General features: G+C 42.1%; 1 protein-coding gene across 1 annotated transcript; it reads left to right on the plus strand.

Annotated features, from left to right (window-relative positions):
* Positions 1–319: 319 nt before the first annotated feature.
* LOC137948245 (hypersensitive-induced response protein 4) lies at positions 320–2,969 on the plus strand. Its single transcript, XM_068794254.1, has 5 exons — positions 320–639; positions 1,419–1,539; positions 1,641–1,732; positions 2,172–2,268; positions 2,387–2,969. Exons 1-5 carry the CDS (start codon positions 445–447, stop codon positions 2,749–2,751), a joined length of 870 nt encoding a protein of 289 aa, XP_068650355.1. The 5' UTR covers positions 320–444; the 3' UTR covers positions 2,752–2,969.
* Positions 2,970–16,049: the final 13,080 nt, after the last annotated feature.

A 16,049-nucleotide genomic window follows, 5' to 3' on the forward strand; every position in this document is an offset into this window, starting at 1 on the left:
TGATGCAAACTGTAAACGGGCAGAAGCAAGATAGGTTTGGATGGATCTCAGCCCCAAAGGCACTTGATGTTTGTAGCGGAAACTACGATGTAGGGTGCAGATGCCACCTATAAAAGAGGACCGCAGATCTGGATGATCTGAACCGCGGATGGAGAAAGGACAGAAAAAGAGGTGGTGTGGGAACCGACACTTTCCGGAACCGCTACTTTTGGACCCGATACAGTAGTGGGAAGACAACAAATTAGTCGAACCGGTTTGCTCTAAAATTCTACCCTACGCGTCTCCAGCCGAAGTTGGTGTCGTGGCGTATTCGTTGCGTTTTGTGTTTGGTATTTATGTACGGGGACTTTGGAAGGAGGAAGAACAAGTAGGTAGAGGAATTCTCTGAGAAATTCTTTTGAATCAACGATTAAGGAAATCTAAAAGAAGGAACCGGCCGAAGAGATGGTGACAAATTCGTTCTTGTTTTGCGCGTGTATAGATCAGGCGAGTGTGGGGATCGTCGAGAGATGGGGTCGCTTCGAGGGTGTGGCTCTCCCGGGTTTCCACTTCTTCAACCCTTTCTTGGGCCAGTGGTTGGCCGGCGTTCTCTCCGTCAGGCTTTCTTCTCTCGACGTCCGCGTTGAGACCAAAACTAAGGTCCAAGTTCCTTTTACTTGAATTCATGTGTAAACGATCATTATTCTTCCTTAGGTTTGACTAGCGATGCAATTATTATTAGATAAGATTCGAAGGTGTCTCCCCTTTGTCTGTTTCTTTCTGGAAGAACAATTTTCCAGATTGGTTCAAATGATTTGCGCTCATTGTGTTTCATCCAGAGGTTCCGAGAAGGAAATCATTCTTTTCATCTCTTGAAGAAGGTGATTGAGTAGAACTATAACTCGGTGATATGATGATTTTTTTGCCGACTACGGGAAGTTATGAATTCTAGGCGTGTCAAAAACCTGGGACCGTGAGAAATCTGTGCTTGTCGGTGTTATCTTGACTTTCATCTTGGTGGATACAAAGAGAACAATATAAATTAATTGCATCAATGTAATTCTACTGCAAAGACATGCTGCGTTGATGAGTCGTGTATCCCTTGACATGTTGTCAGCCAAGTGCTAATCATTTTCCAAGTTCTCCGGCACTATTTATACCCACTGTTCTCCAATTGTCCTACTCCAAAATGTGTTTGACCATGCTATTGTGATGTGCACCGGACATCTTTGGCATAGTCATGGATTCAGTCCTTGTATTAGACATTCCATTGCAGCGATATTGTATGCTTACAAAATGTTCTTTCTTGATCGATCTAACCTTTGATGGATGTTTATTTAACCTCGCAGTTGCTTAATTATTTTCTACTTGTTCTCTTATGGACTTGATGCTTTATGATGTCTAATTGGGTACTTGTCCTGTTTTATTTTGTTCTACAGGATAATGTTTTCGTCCAGTTGCTTTGCTCTATTCAGTATAGAGTCATCAGAGAAAATGCTGATGATGCATTTTATGAGCTACAAAATCCCAAAGAACAGATTCAAGCATATGTTTTTGATGGTAACACTGAATTCACTGAATTATTGTAGTTTTTCTTAAGTGCTGCTTTTACCTACAAGATAGCAATTTTATGCCTTGAGCATCCTCTGATTTATGATCAGTTGTACGAGCTCACGTTCCAAGAATGACACTGGATGAGCTCTTTGAGCAGAAGAATGATGTAGCTAAAGCTGTATTAGAAGAACTTGAAAAGGTATCCTGTCTGCAGTTGTTTCAGGGTGGCCTCTTTACAATTATGACTGTTTTGAACATTTTTCTGTTATTTGAAGCATAGGTCAATTCAATGAATGTTTATTCTGCTGTCGAGGTTTGTCTACTTGGTGATAATAATGCTAATCCAAACTTGTGATAATGACTAAAAATCTTAATCTTTTTAAATGTAATTTTGTTGTTTATTAATCCCTGAAGATTTTCAAGTCCATTTGTTCACCTCCCATAATAATTTTATTATTATTTTCAACTTGTACAGTGTTTTCTGTAGTTTTTGTCTTTCGTATATACATTTTTCCTGCTGATCCATATTCTTTTTCTTCCACAAATTAATGTGATTTCTCTTTGTAGATTCACAAATTAATAAGGCATCCTTATTTATACGGTATGTTAATAGGTTGTATCGTGAATTGATGTGTCAGGTGCTGGAAGCATATGGGTATAACATAGAGCAGATTTTGATGGTTGACATCATACCAGATGCATCTGTGCGCAAGGCCATGAACGAGATAAATGCAGGTACCTTTTTGGTTTTTTTTTTTGGAGATCTTGTTAAAGGCTAGATGCTGCCTGAGAATCGAGGCTTGTGCTTTTGTGTGGGTGTTTCTAATCAGCTGGTGTTGTGTTCTCGTTCCAGCCCAGAGGCTTCAGCTCGCTAGTGTGTACAAAGGGGAGGCTGAGAAGGTTCTTCAGGTGAAGAGGGCTGAAGCAGAGGCGGAAGCCAAGTACCTAGGTGGAATTGGAGTAGCGAGACAGAGGCAAGCGATAACAGATGGCCTCAGGGAGAACATACTAAACTTTTCTCATAAAGTTGAGGGTACGTCAGCAAAAGAGGTAATGGACTTGATTATGGTGACTCAGTACTTCGATACCATCAAAGACCTGGGTAATTCATCAAAGAATACCACAGTGTTTATACCTCACGGCCCTGGTCATATAAGAGACATATCTGACCAGATCAGAAACGGAATGATGGAGGCAGCCAGCGCTCAATCAGAATGATATAGGACACATATCTGGCATTAACGGGTTGAACTTGATCTAAGTATTGTACTACCTTTTCTGTGCTTAGGAGGTGACAATCAACTGAAAGTCACTGAATCTGTGCATATTAGAGTGGTTGGTGGTGTTATATTACTCGGATTGCAAATGCTTGAAGAATAAGAAATCTGTTCTGTTTGAACGGTGATTTCAAATGCATTTTTGATTTATTTTTAGCATATTTGGTCGTTCTTTTGTGTAAGTGCTTATGGTTTAAGGTGAGTTGATCTTAAACGTATTTCCTTCAGAAATCAATTTCTGAAACTAAAATTCTTGTTAGAAACTGCGAGTAAAAAGTAGGAATTGAAATGATCTAAGGTCCTCTATCTTAACCCTAAACACTTCTAAAGATGGGAGTAGATTTAGAGTACCTGTTGGTCTCTCTTTGACTGTTGTACGAGCAGATTTTTCTATCGCGTTACATGTGGCCAATTTGAAGTGTGAAATGCTGACGATAAGAAATATACTAGTTACCACAACTCTGAAGATAGTTCTTTATGCAGTTTTTGGAACTCGGAATTTCTTCATAAGGCTTCAACAAATTGAAAGTATTTTTAGGGTGACTCTTTAATTACCTCCAACGGCTAGGGAAATGTATGTATTAGATGGTAGAGGTGGTTCACCTTTCTCTCCCTTGTCCTTCTCTTGCCCCTTTGACAAATTTTACATGGAAAGGGATGAAGTTACTTGGCATAACACTCTTCCCGTGAGAGGAAAATATTGATCTTCTCATGGGATTTGAAACTGTCACCTCCATATCTTAGGTGGTATTTTCCTATAACACCAAATGTCACTTCTTAAAGGAAATTGATCCACCTCCCATCAGTGGAAAGTGGGTCCTTCTCTCTTTCTAACCAAGTGGTCCTCTCCTGCACTCCTTTTTCTCCCTCTTTCATTCTCTTCCTCTTGTTCTTTCCAACTTCCTTTACCTCATGCACTCCTTTTTCTCCCTCTTTCATTCTCTTCCTCTTGTTCTTTCCAACTTCCTTTACCTCATGTTATATGCATTTCTATCGTAGAATCCTGAAAAATAACATGATATCCGAGCAATATTTTTAGGATTTCTTCTGAATGTTTCATTCCTTGTTCGGTTGATCACAACATGCCTTGATGTACTCGTTAGTAGGAGCCAAATCAGCCAACGAGGTAAGCATTTTTTCCAGATTTGATTACTGAATCTTTGAGTCTCCATTGACCCTTGGAAGACGTGATTTTGTGCCCTCTTCATGCATAAAGTTTATATGTTGTTACCTTACATGCTACAACATACTTATTCATGAAAAGTTTTTGGTTTCTCCTTGTTATTGTAAACTATAAATTACAGCACACTTATGTGGAGGGTATCATGACTCCATCAAAGGCCACGGCATGGAGGATATCCCGACTCCATCAAAGGAGTAATAGAAGCCGTCACGGACGCCCAAAGACCAGTCACCTGCATCAGACGTAGAATACGACCAAATTGAATGTAATTTTTGTAATCTAAACCGGTATAAATTGAATACTCATCCTCACCATCATTCGTGATGAATAAAAAGATTTTAATCAAATCTTCACATGATATCAGCCCTTGATCCTGTCTCTCTGATTGCATTTCTCTTCTTTTTTTCCGACGGAGAACCCTCTTCCGCCCTTCTTCCGCTGCTGTAGTCAGCCGTGGATCTTCGACATCAGTACTTCATCACCAATGTCGCAGCATTAACAACCCTGTCGCACTCCTCCAGCTATGCATCCACTGCAACTCTGCTGGCTGCGCATCGGCTCTTGGCCCCGGCAAATCATCCTCTCCCCTCGCTCCGTCGCCTTCCCCTCTTCACTCGCCTGATGGGTTTTCATTTCTGAGCGAGCTGCGCCTCGCAGATCGGCTTCAGCACCGAATCAGTCTCCTGACCGAAAAACAACGTCTCTGACTCGTCCTCGTCGAGATACCCTTTTTTTCCCACCCTAGGCGTCTCTCTGTTTCGTCTCTTTCACTCATCCTTGCCGTAACCACTACGATCAAACGGCGTTTACCTTAATGGCTCCTCCACCGTTCAGGCACCTACTCCCTCGTCTCTCCGTCTTATCCAAGACATTGATCTCAAAGGTAAAATGGCCGGTGAGTCTCTTCCGCCTCTTCGCCCTTTGCATACCCTAATCCACACGATTACCATTAAACTCTCCTCCACAACCTATCTCTCTTCCTCCTCTTCCCCCTGTCATACCCTAATCTATATGATTACCAATTAAATTCTCCTCCACAACCTACCTCCTTCGGAAAAGCCGACTTTTTCCTTCTTGAGAGTCAGAATCTCTTCTGCTATGTTGACAAAACCCTAGTGCCACCTCCTCCATTTACTTGAATATTTAGCAATGGATCAGCGCCTTTCCTCCCTTAGGAAGCAATGGCCAAAGCCGTTGGCTTCTCCATTGCTTGTGAGATCTGGCTTTCTTTGGAAAATGCCTTCAGGCACTGGTCAAAGGCTCACGAAATCCGTCTCAAGGACGACCTCCAGTAGCTGAAGCACGGAAATCAATCTATTACCACCTACACTCGTGTTTTCAAGGGTATCTGCGACTAGCTTCATGCGATCAACATACCTATCGATAGCACTGACAAACTTCATTGGTTTCTCCATGGAGTTAGAGCCGATTTCTTCACCTTCTCCATCACACAAATGGTCCTCACGCTTCTCTCTTATTTCTCAGACCTCGTCTCCAAAGTTGATAGCTTTGAGCTCTTCCATAAATCTCTCAAGAGCTCTATTTCTCCCGTTGTTGCCTTCACTGTTGCATCCCGTGGTTCGGACTGGTCGACCCGCCATGACTCCGATCGAACCTATGGCCGAACCAATGGTTCTGGCTGCCATTATGTCAACCAAGACCAAACTCATTCTGGTAAAGGGCGCCGCCCTCTACGTTGCTAGATATGCCGTCTTGATAGTCACTATGTTGATCGTTGCAACTAGCATTATGGCCGTAGAGAGTCCAGTGAGTTTCGTACCTATCTTGCTAAGGCTTTCACTGGATCGTGCTCTCTCAATGGATCTGCGTCCTCTGATTGGTTCTTGGACATTGGGACTTCTTCTCATATGTCCAATGACCCATCCATCCTGGATCAATCCACTCATTACATGGGTTAGGACTATAATTGTGGGGAATGATGACTCCTTACCTATCTCACACATTGGTATTTTCTCTCCTATCCCAAATATTCAGTTGTTAGATGTTTTTCGTTGTTCCACATCTCACCATAAATCTTCTCTCCATTAGTAAATTAACGTTTGATTTTCCTTTATCCGTTACATTTACTAATAATCTTTACACTGTTCAGAATCGTCTCACAAGAAGAGTGGTGGCAATCGGTAAGAGAGATGAAGGCTAATATGTGCTAGAGTGTGGTAACCCTACCCTTATTTTTGTCCTTAAGAATAAATCTTTACATGCTTCTTATGATTTATGACATCTTTGCCTTGGACATGTAAATCATTCTGTTATTTTTTCTTTACATAAATAAGGACATCTTTATCTTACATCTTTATTCCCTTCTCCATCATTATGTAGTACATGTCAACTTACGAAAAATCATCGTATGCCATATCCACGTCACGAACATAGGTCATCTGATGTGTTAAATTTTATTCATTGTGATATATGGGGCCCTTTACCTGTCAAATCCCATTAAGGATTTGCTTATTATTATCTTCATTGATGATTTTTCACGTTTCACCTGACTTTATCTTTTGAAATTCAAATTTGATTTTTATAATGTCTTTACACAATTTCAAAAAAATTGTGGAAAAACAATAGTCTGCCTGTATTAAAATTTTCCAAAGTGATGCGAGGGCAAATTTACTAGCACTTGCTTCCAAACTCATCTTTGTACCTTTGGCATTCATCATCAACTTTCCTATCCATAAACTTTTGCCCAAAATGATCATGTTGAATGCAAACATTGTCATGTGACTGAGATTTGTTTGACACTTCTTTTTCACTCCCATCTCTCTTCACAGTTCTGAGTTGAAGCTTTCAACACTTCATTTCTAGATTGAAGCCTTTGACACTGCAGTTTACATCACCAACTGTTTGCCCACATCACTTCTTGGAGGTAAATCACCGTTTGAACTTTTATATAGTTCTTTTCCGAACTATGAAAATTTTCATCATTTGGTTGTCATGTTTATCCTTGCTTATGATATTATATATCTAATAAAGTTTTGCCTCACAGTATTCCCTGCATTTTTTTGGGTTACAGTCCCTTCGATGCCTTGATCCTATCACCTCTCGAATCTATATCACCCGCCATTCTCAATTTGATGAATACAATTTTTCTTTCATCAAAACATCTTAAGCTCAACCCCCTTCCTCTCTCCATTTTTCCAACTTTATAGAACGTAGTCTTTTCCATACAAAACCCCCTCCTTCCTCTGCACACCATTCTTTGCCTATTACTCAATCGGATTCACCCCATGTGCTATTTGTACTGATCCAGTTGATGAGTCCATGTAGGCCACTAAATTTTTTCCATGTCCCTAATCACCGCACCAAACTTCAAATCCAAAACCTACTGAGACACTAATCACTCCCCTTGCTCCTGCTCCTGCTTCTACACTTCCATTGGGCCCTCACCCTATGCTTACACGAGCTAAAACTAACATTTTTAAAACTCGCCATTCGGCCAACCTAGGTACCGTGGGATCTCTGTGATTTCTCTCCACTCTCCTTGTCTCTACTACGCCTCAAAGACTCAAATCTGTTGCTATAAATCCTGCTTGGCTTATTGCCATGGAGTTTTAGTCCCTAAACCTGCTAACACCAATATCGTGGACTCCAAATGGGTGTTTCAGACCAAATATCTACCTAATGGATCTATCAAATGTCTCAAAGCACACCTTGTTGCCAAGGGCTACCCTCAAGTACTTGGTCTTGATTACACTGACACCTTTAGCCCTATTGTGAAGGCTACCATTGTCTGAGTTGTGCTCTCTATTGCTGTCACAAACAAATGACCTTTTCAACAATTTGACGTCAAAAATGTTTTCCTCAATGGTACTCTCACTAAAAATGTTTATATGGAATAACCTCCTGGGTATATTGATCCCTGTTTCCCTCATCATATTTTTCAGTTGCAGAAGGCTCAATTTGGTTTCTCCTGCAACCGTGCTGATATTCCTCTATTTGTCTTCCAGAAGCACTATGTCATTATCTATCTGCTCCTTTATGTTGATGACATCATTGTTATTGACAACAACTTAACTCTTTTTAACAGTTTCACTCCTAAGCTCAATTATGAGTTTGCCACTAAAGATTCGAGTCCCCTTAGTTACTTTCTTGGCCTTGAGGCTTCAACAACTAGTGACGACCTATTTATCAGTCAACTCAAATATGCAAGGAATATTCTTACTCGAGCTCAGTTACTTAACAACAAACCTACCCATATGCCTATGGTCATTTCCCATCATCTGTTCGCTGATGGTCCTCTATTTTCGGAACCCACTCTTTATAGGTCTCTTGTTGGCACACTTTAATACTTGACCATCACGCGGCTTGACATTGCCCATGCGGTCAACTTTGTTAGCCAATTCCTGCATGCTCCCATTGAAGATTATTTTCTTGTTGTTAAGCATATTCTTTGCTATGTCAAATGCACCATTCAATTTGGCTTTACCTTTCAACCATCTGCTACTCCTGGTGCTCTAATTGCTTACTCTGATGCTGATTGGGCATGTTGTCTTGACACTTGTCGCTTTACCTCTAGTTACTCTATTTATATTGGAGACAATTTGATTTCTTGTAGTGCTAAAAATCAACATTCGATATCACGTTCTAGCTGTGAATCTGAGTATCGTACTCTTCCGCACGTTGTGGCCGAGCTTTGTTGGCTTACGCATCTCCTCTGTGATCTTCATGTTTCTATTCCACAATGACCTCTTGTCTTAACAACAAAGTGAAATCTTTTTGAGCACTAATCCAATTTCTCACAAGCGAGCCAAACATATTGAATTAGATTATCATTTCCTTCGAGAACTTGTTGTTACTGACAAACTTCACATGCAGTATGTGTCATCTCACCTACAGGTTGTCGACATTTTCACCAAAAATATTTTAGGTTTTCTTTTTGAATTTTTTCGCTCCAAACTTCATGTATGTTCCAATCCAACTAACAGGGAGAGGAAAAGGGGGAGGATATCACGACTCCATCAAAGGTATAACGGCATAGAGGATATCCCGACTCCATCAAAGGAGTAACATAAGCCGTCACGGACACCCAATGACAGAAGACCAGCAAATTGAAGAAATTACGCTGTAATTTCTGTTGTAATTTTTGTAATCTAAACTGGTATAAATTGAATACTCACCCTCACCATCATTCGCGGTGAATAATAAGATTTTAATCAAATATTCACAACTCAATGCACCTCGCTGCTTATTTTTTCTCCATAACCTGATTCGTTAAGAAGCAACGTTGACAAACTTTATGGTGTTGAAGTTTGAGAATTGATCTACCTCAGATTTTTCCGTTGAAACTACAACAAACAAACTGGTTTGCTTCATGCTGTAAACTTCCGAAACCAGGAAAGCAACAACAGCAAAAAAAATTCCGGTGATTCTCTTGCTTGGCCTTGGTTCTCCCTCATTGTTGCAGCAGTTTCCCTTCCTTTTTCGAGTTCTGAAATTCAGAAATCTACCTGGATGTAGAGTTTAATCTAGGAAGAACTCTGGGTTTGAAGTTGCTGTTTTCAGACGTTGCTGTTTCAAGTTCAGCAATTGGTATTCCAATTAGAAAGGTTTCCAGCCATTGAGTTGCTATTGGAAATGTGAGCCTGGATTAGGAAATTGCCTCAACTCAATCTGAATTCAAAAAGTTAGTTTGGAAGATAAGTTTTTGTATGAAAAAGGTGATATCCGAACAAAAAGGGAAACTAGCCAAAACTGAGACAAGTCTGAGATCGTGTCCATATCCCCCTGCTGCTACTTTCCTCCTTTTGATTCAGCAACTTTCCATTAATTACACATTGAGATTCTGCAGGCTCCAGCATGTGGTTTCTTATAATTTGGCTGGTGAATACTGATTTCTCATGCATGGCAGACGTGAGTTCAACGTGGCTCTTGTTTTAAGAATCAGATTTTCTCACTCAAGTTACTATTACTCTCTACCTTGATTTCCAACACTCGTGTGGAAGGGAAAGCTGCTTTAAGAAGGTACAGCGTCTTCTCTTTATTATAATTCTTGCACTCAAGCGATTTGGAGATCATCTAGTCAATCTTGAGATAATTGATTAGACCTTATAAACAAGTTAAAGGTGCTGCAATTACTTGATCTCCTATTTTGTTGTTGATTACCAAAATACTTCACGGATGAGGATTTGTGCTTTAACATGGCTAGTAAAAGTGATTTGCTTAAAATCACCACTATTCCCTTGAAAGAATTTGAACTAATATGAATTGATCTTAATCGATTAAGGGATTCCTTACAACACGAGACTTATTGGGTCATTTGACTAAGCCACATTCTCTTGTGGATGAAAAAGATAGTTTATACCCAAAGTGGCATGCATTTGTTGTTAATTGATTGATTAACAGTTGTAAAGTACCTAGCCAATACTACCCAAAAGACCGGCCTGGTAGGTAGCGAAAAACCAAGTACTTAACCCAGGACCATAACATCACACCCACCTTCATGAGCCGTCGACCATGACGGCTTAACACTAGAGACATGGTCCATTGTTACATGGTCACCGAAATCTTGGTCGACGTGGTCACCCACACCGGGAGTCAAACTCGCAACGTAGCGCCTGCTCTGATACCAAATGTTAAGTACCTAGCTAATACTATGTTAAACTCCCTAGCCATGGATCGAGTCACCCGACGATCTCCTCTTGGTTCCAGATTGGGAGACGACCTTGAGGAAGACTTAGGATTTTTGGAACGCCCTATTGCTGAGAACAACCAAGCTTTCGAAGAAAGCTTGCACCTTGGACCTTGTTGGAAGAGAGAATCTGAACTCAAGATTAAACTAATGATCAATGCTTAATTTTTCATTCACGCACCCGTCCTCCATATGAGAGAAGATTAGGGTTGACTTACACTGTAAAGGCTAAGCAAAGGCCCACCAAATTAAGAGGAATTACATCTAAACCAGCAAAGTAATAAACTTGGAAAAATTACATGAATTACCCCCGACGTCTACTAATCACTCGATCTGCTATGGAGTCCATAACATCACCCCTCCTGGAGAAAGAGCTTGTTCTCAAGCTCAAAGTGTGGATAAAGGGAACAAAAGGCTTCTAACTGTTCCCAGGAGGCTTCAGCAAGGTCTGTCTCGGCCCAATGGACTAAAATCTCCCACGAACCTTGGACACGGCGAGTTTGCAAAACATGAGTTGGAGTGGGCAGAACACGACCATCCTCTAACTGTGGCTAGGGTGTGTGAAACATAGGTGAGTTGCCCTGAACGTCTTCAACAGTGAGACATGGAAGACATTATGAATCTTGGTATTCGGGGGAAGTAGCAATTTATGAGCGACGCTGCCCATACGATCAACAATCTGGAATGGCCCATAGAATTTAGGGGACAGTTTATGACATTTGGAGGCCGTAATTGAAAGCTGGCGGTAAGGTTGAAGACGAAGCCAGACATAGTCCCCAGGAGCATACGAGAGGTCACGATGGCCCTTGTCATAGATGCGCTTCATCATAGCCCGAGCTTGCAGCAAGTGAGCTTTGACCTGGTAGAGCATACGATCACGTTCCCCCAAAGTCTGGTCGAGAGCAGCCATACGAGAAGAGCCAGCCACATAAGATAAGAGACAAGGGGGCTCACGACCATAAACCACTCTGAAAGGTGTAGTCCGGAGTGCTGTGTGGTAAGAGGTATTGTAACAAAACTCTGCCCAAGCGAGCCAACAGACCCAACTTTTGGGATGATCCCCCATGAAGCAACGCAAATAGATCTCAACAGTCCGATTGACCACCTCCGTTTGTTCATCTTTCTGAGGGTGGTATGCTGAAGAGAAGGCCAATTTGGTGCCATGTAAATTGAAAAGCTCCTTCCAAAAAGTACTAGTGAACATTGCGTCGCGGTCACTTGTAATTGACTTTGGTAAGCCATGAAGGCAGACAATTTGGTCCATAAAAATCTGAGCTATGTGGGTCACCGTGTAAGGATGTGATAGAGGAAGGAAGTGACTATATTTTGAAAATCGATCCACCACGATCAAGATAATAGATTTACCGGAGGATTTAGGGAGGCCATCAATAAAATCCATGGAAGCATCCGCCCATACCTTAGAAGGGAGCTGGAAAGGTTGAAGCAGACCTGCTGGGCTTAATGACTCAGTTTTATTCCTTTGGCAGACTTGACACGCAGATACATATTTTAGACACCATCCGTTTCATACCTTGCTAATAGAAGTCACGGCTAAGCCAGAAATATGTCTTTTGCTGGCCTTCATGAGTACTGTCATGATATGTAGATATGATTGTGTGGAGTAAGGTTGAGGTAAGACGTAAATAAATCCGATGCATGTAAAGAATGAGTCGGTCTTGAATGGCCCAGTTGTTGTCCATGGTGTGCTGCTCAATGCTCTGAAACAGGTCAATGAGCTCCGGAGTTTGCTGAATTTCTTCCCGAAGGGAATCCAGCAAAAGTAATTGTGGTTGACTAATGGCATGTAGGTGTGGCTCAGACACCTCCCGACGAGACAAGGCATCGCCTCCCCTGTTGAGTAGTCTTGGTTTATATTCCACCTGAAAATCGAAGCCCATCAATTTCCTAAGCCAATGCTGCTGGGGGAAGTGGTGATGTGTTGCTTCAATAGATACTTCAAGCTGCAGTGGTCTATGCGGATAACGAAGTGTCGACCCCAAAGATAGGGCCGTCAGTGTTGAATGGCTTTGGCTAAGCCGATAAGTTAGCGTTCATACACGGCTAATTTGTGGTGGTGTGGGGCAAGGTGCCTGTTGAAATATGCAATGGGATGGCCTTGCTGTTGTAAGACCGCACCAATGCCACCTCTGAAGGCATCACATTCTATAATAAATGGCTCTTCAAAATTGGGAAGTTGGAGCACTAGAGTTGTGGCTAAGGCGTGCTTCAATTGAGCAAAGGATGAGGCAGCGGCTTCAGACCACGTGAAGGCATTCCGCTTTAGTAAACTATTGAGAGGAGCCGCAAGCAGGCCATAGTTGCGAATAAACTTCCGATAGTACCCTGCCAGACCTAAGAATCCCCATGAAGCAATGACTGAATGTGGAGAGGGCCAGTCGACGACTGCTTGAATTTTGTTGTTGTCTGCCTTCACTTCGGAGGCAGATATGACATGTCCTAGATATGCCACCTCGGTGGTACCTAAGGAGCACTTGGATTGCTTGAGAAATAAATGATGTGAACGCAAGAGGTTGAATACATGGTGCAAATGCAGAATATGCTCGTCCCAGTACTTGCTATAGATCAAAATGTCATCAAAGAAAACCAGAACATACTTCCTTAAGAGAGGGCGAAATACCTCCTTCATAAGGGCCTGAAATGTGGATGGGGGAGTTGGATAGCTCAAATGGCATGACGAGGAATTCAAAGTGGCCATGGTGTGTGTAGAAGGCAGTCTTCTCCACATTTGCAGGGTGTACCCGAATCTGGTGGTACCCATATCTCAAATCCAATTTAGTAAAGAATTGTGCCCATGTAATTCATCCACCACTGGTATTGGAAATTTATCCTTGATTGTATGTGCATTCTCTTTGTAGTCCACACAAAAATGCCAAGTGTTGTCAAGTTTTTTAACTAATAATACTGGGGACAAAAATGGTGACCGCCTGGACTGAATAATGCTTTGCGCCAACATGTTTTGACATTGCTGCTCGATTTCATCTTTTTGTAAATGGGGATAGCATTAGGGGCGCACTACTACTGGTTTAGTGCCCACTTTCAAACGAATCCGATGATCACAAGCTCGGATAGGTGGGAGTGTTGCTAGCTCCTGAAATAAATTAGCAAATTCTGTAATGAGTGAGTTTAACTTACAACGTTCGGAGTCCATAACTAGGAGATGCTAGAGAGTGCAATGGAACAGTGCATGAGTCCCATGAAGGATAATGGGTTGCTGGGCAGAAGTGAAACTCATAGTGAGGGACTTGAAATCCCATAAAATAGGACCCAACCACTGCAGCCATTTAATACCCAAAACCAAGTCAATCCTGCTAATGGAATGACCAAAAAATCCGCCACAAATGGGTGGCCTTCAATAACAAAAGAGACTGCTGAACAAAATCCCGCACTGGAAATTTTTTCCCCGTTGGGTACCGAAACTGAAGTGCCAAAATTCTGCCGAATTGCCAAGCCAAGCTGTTGTGCTGCTGGTTGGGTGATGAAGTTCTGGGTGCTGCCTGAATCAACTAAGGCCAGTAATATGAGGTGTTGGAGTACGGCGCGAACCAGCATAGTGTTTGTACTTTGCAACCCTGTCATGGCATGTAGGGAAATTGCTGGTTCGACCACTACTGATTCTTCCTCTTCCTCAACTAGTGTTGGGTCTTCCGGATCCTCCACCTCTAACCAAAACAAACGTTTGCATAGATGCCCCAGAAGGTATTGCTCATCACAATTCAAACAAAGCCCTTTTTCTTTCCTCTGTTCCAGTTCTGGCCGTGAAAGGCGGTGAATGAATTGGGCCAATGGTGTTAACTTGTGTGCTTCCGATGTTGGAGAGGTGTTTTGGCCTTGGCGCAGAGGGAGGGTAGTGGTGTGGGGTGCACCAGTGATGACAAGGCCTTGCCATGGGGGTCTATGCCCCAAAGATTCTTTCAAGACCCTCTGCTTGGCGTCCAAGGTACGAGCCAGATTCATAGCATGTGCTAAGTCCGGTGGGTCATGTAATTCCACTTCCAGGCTATGTGTTTCCACTAGGCCAGCAGTAAACAAATGAATATACTGAGTAGGACGCACATACCTATTGGCTCGTGCCAGCTGTTCTTGAAATTTTTTATGATAAACCTCTATGGAACCGGTTGTTTGAGGTTCACCTAATCTCCAAGAGGATTACTTCGGGCTGGTGGACCGAACCTCAACATGCAATAATCCTTAAAAATATCGCAATCGTGGATATGGTGTTCAGAGTCAAACTGATGGTACCATAGTTGCGCTTCGTCGAGCATGTGGAAGGCAGCTAAAGGAACCCTGTCATCCGCTTGTGTTCTTTGATTTCAAAAAAATTGGTCACATCGATGTAACCATATTAAAGGGTCAGAGAAGCCATCAAAAGATGGAAAATTGAGTTTGGTATACCTGGGCACGGTGGAGTGGCTAGGCGCGTGGACCCCCCAGGGCTATGATGTGTTGGACGCAGAGGAGACAGTGTAGATGGAGGTGGTGGGGGCTGTTGGTCGGAAGGCCGGTTGGCGCTACCTGGAAGAGATGAATCCCGAGCCATCCTCTCTCGCATTTGTTGACTGAGTTGAAGAACAATCTCCCGAAGTTCCGTAACTTCTGTTCTGATGGTCTGTGATTCAATCTGCACTTCATCCATCTGATTGCACAATTCATTTGGAGAAGAAGAATCGCCGACGGTGGTCCTATCTGATACCACGTTGTTAAGCTCCCTAGCCATGGATCGAGTCACCCGACGATCTCCTCTTGGTTCTAGATTGGGATGACCTTGAGGAAGACTTGGTATTTTTGGAATGCCCTATTGCAGAGAACAACCAAGCTTTTGAAGGAAGCTTGCACCTTGGACCTCGTTGGAAGAGAGAATCTGATCTCAAGATTAAACTAATGATCAATACTTAATTTTTCATTCACGCACCCGTCCTCCATATAAGAGAGGATTAGGGTTGTCGTACACTGCATAGGCCAAGCAAAGGCCCACAAAATTAAGAGGAATTACATCTAAAATAGCAAAGTCATAAACCTGAGAAAATTACATGATTTACCCTGGCGTCTACTAATCACTCGATCTGCTATGAAGTCCATAACAAACTACCCAAAAGACTGGCCTGGTAGGTAGCGGAAAGCCAAGTACTTAACCCAGGACCATTCACTCGATCTGCTATGGAGTCCATAACATACTACCCAAAAGACTGGCCTAGTAGGTAGCAGAAATCCAAGTACTTAACCCAGGACCATAACAACAGTATGGAAGAAAGCATTGCAAATAATGTTGCCCATATTGAGATGACCAAACAAGTATGAGATATGTGTGTAAAGTTATATTCTAGTTTTGATTGCTTGCAAAAATTATATGAGGCTTTTAAAATAATGTATAATACCAAATAGGGAGAGAACT

Source organism: Aristolochia californica, unplaced genomic scaffold (assembly GCF_029961685.1).
Source record: "Aristolochia californica isolate CCGP_79_NKW_82.1479 unplaced genomic scaffold, dmAriCali1.0.hap1 SCAF_13, whole genome shotgun sequence".
Taxonomy (NCBI): Eukaryota; Viridiplantae; Streptophyta; class Magnoliopsida; order Piperales; family Aristolochiaceae; genus Aristolochia; species Aristolochia californica.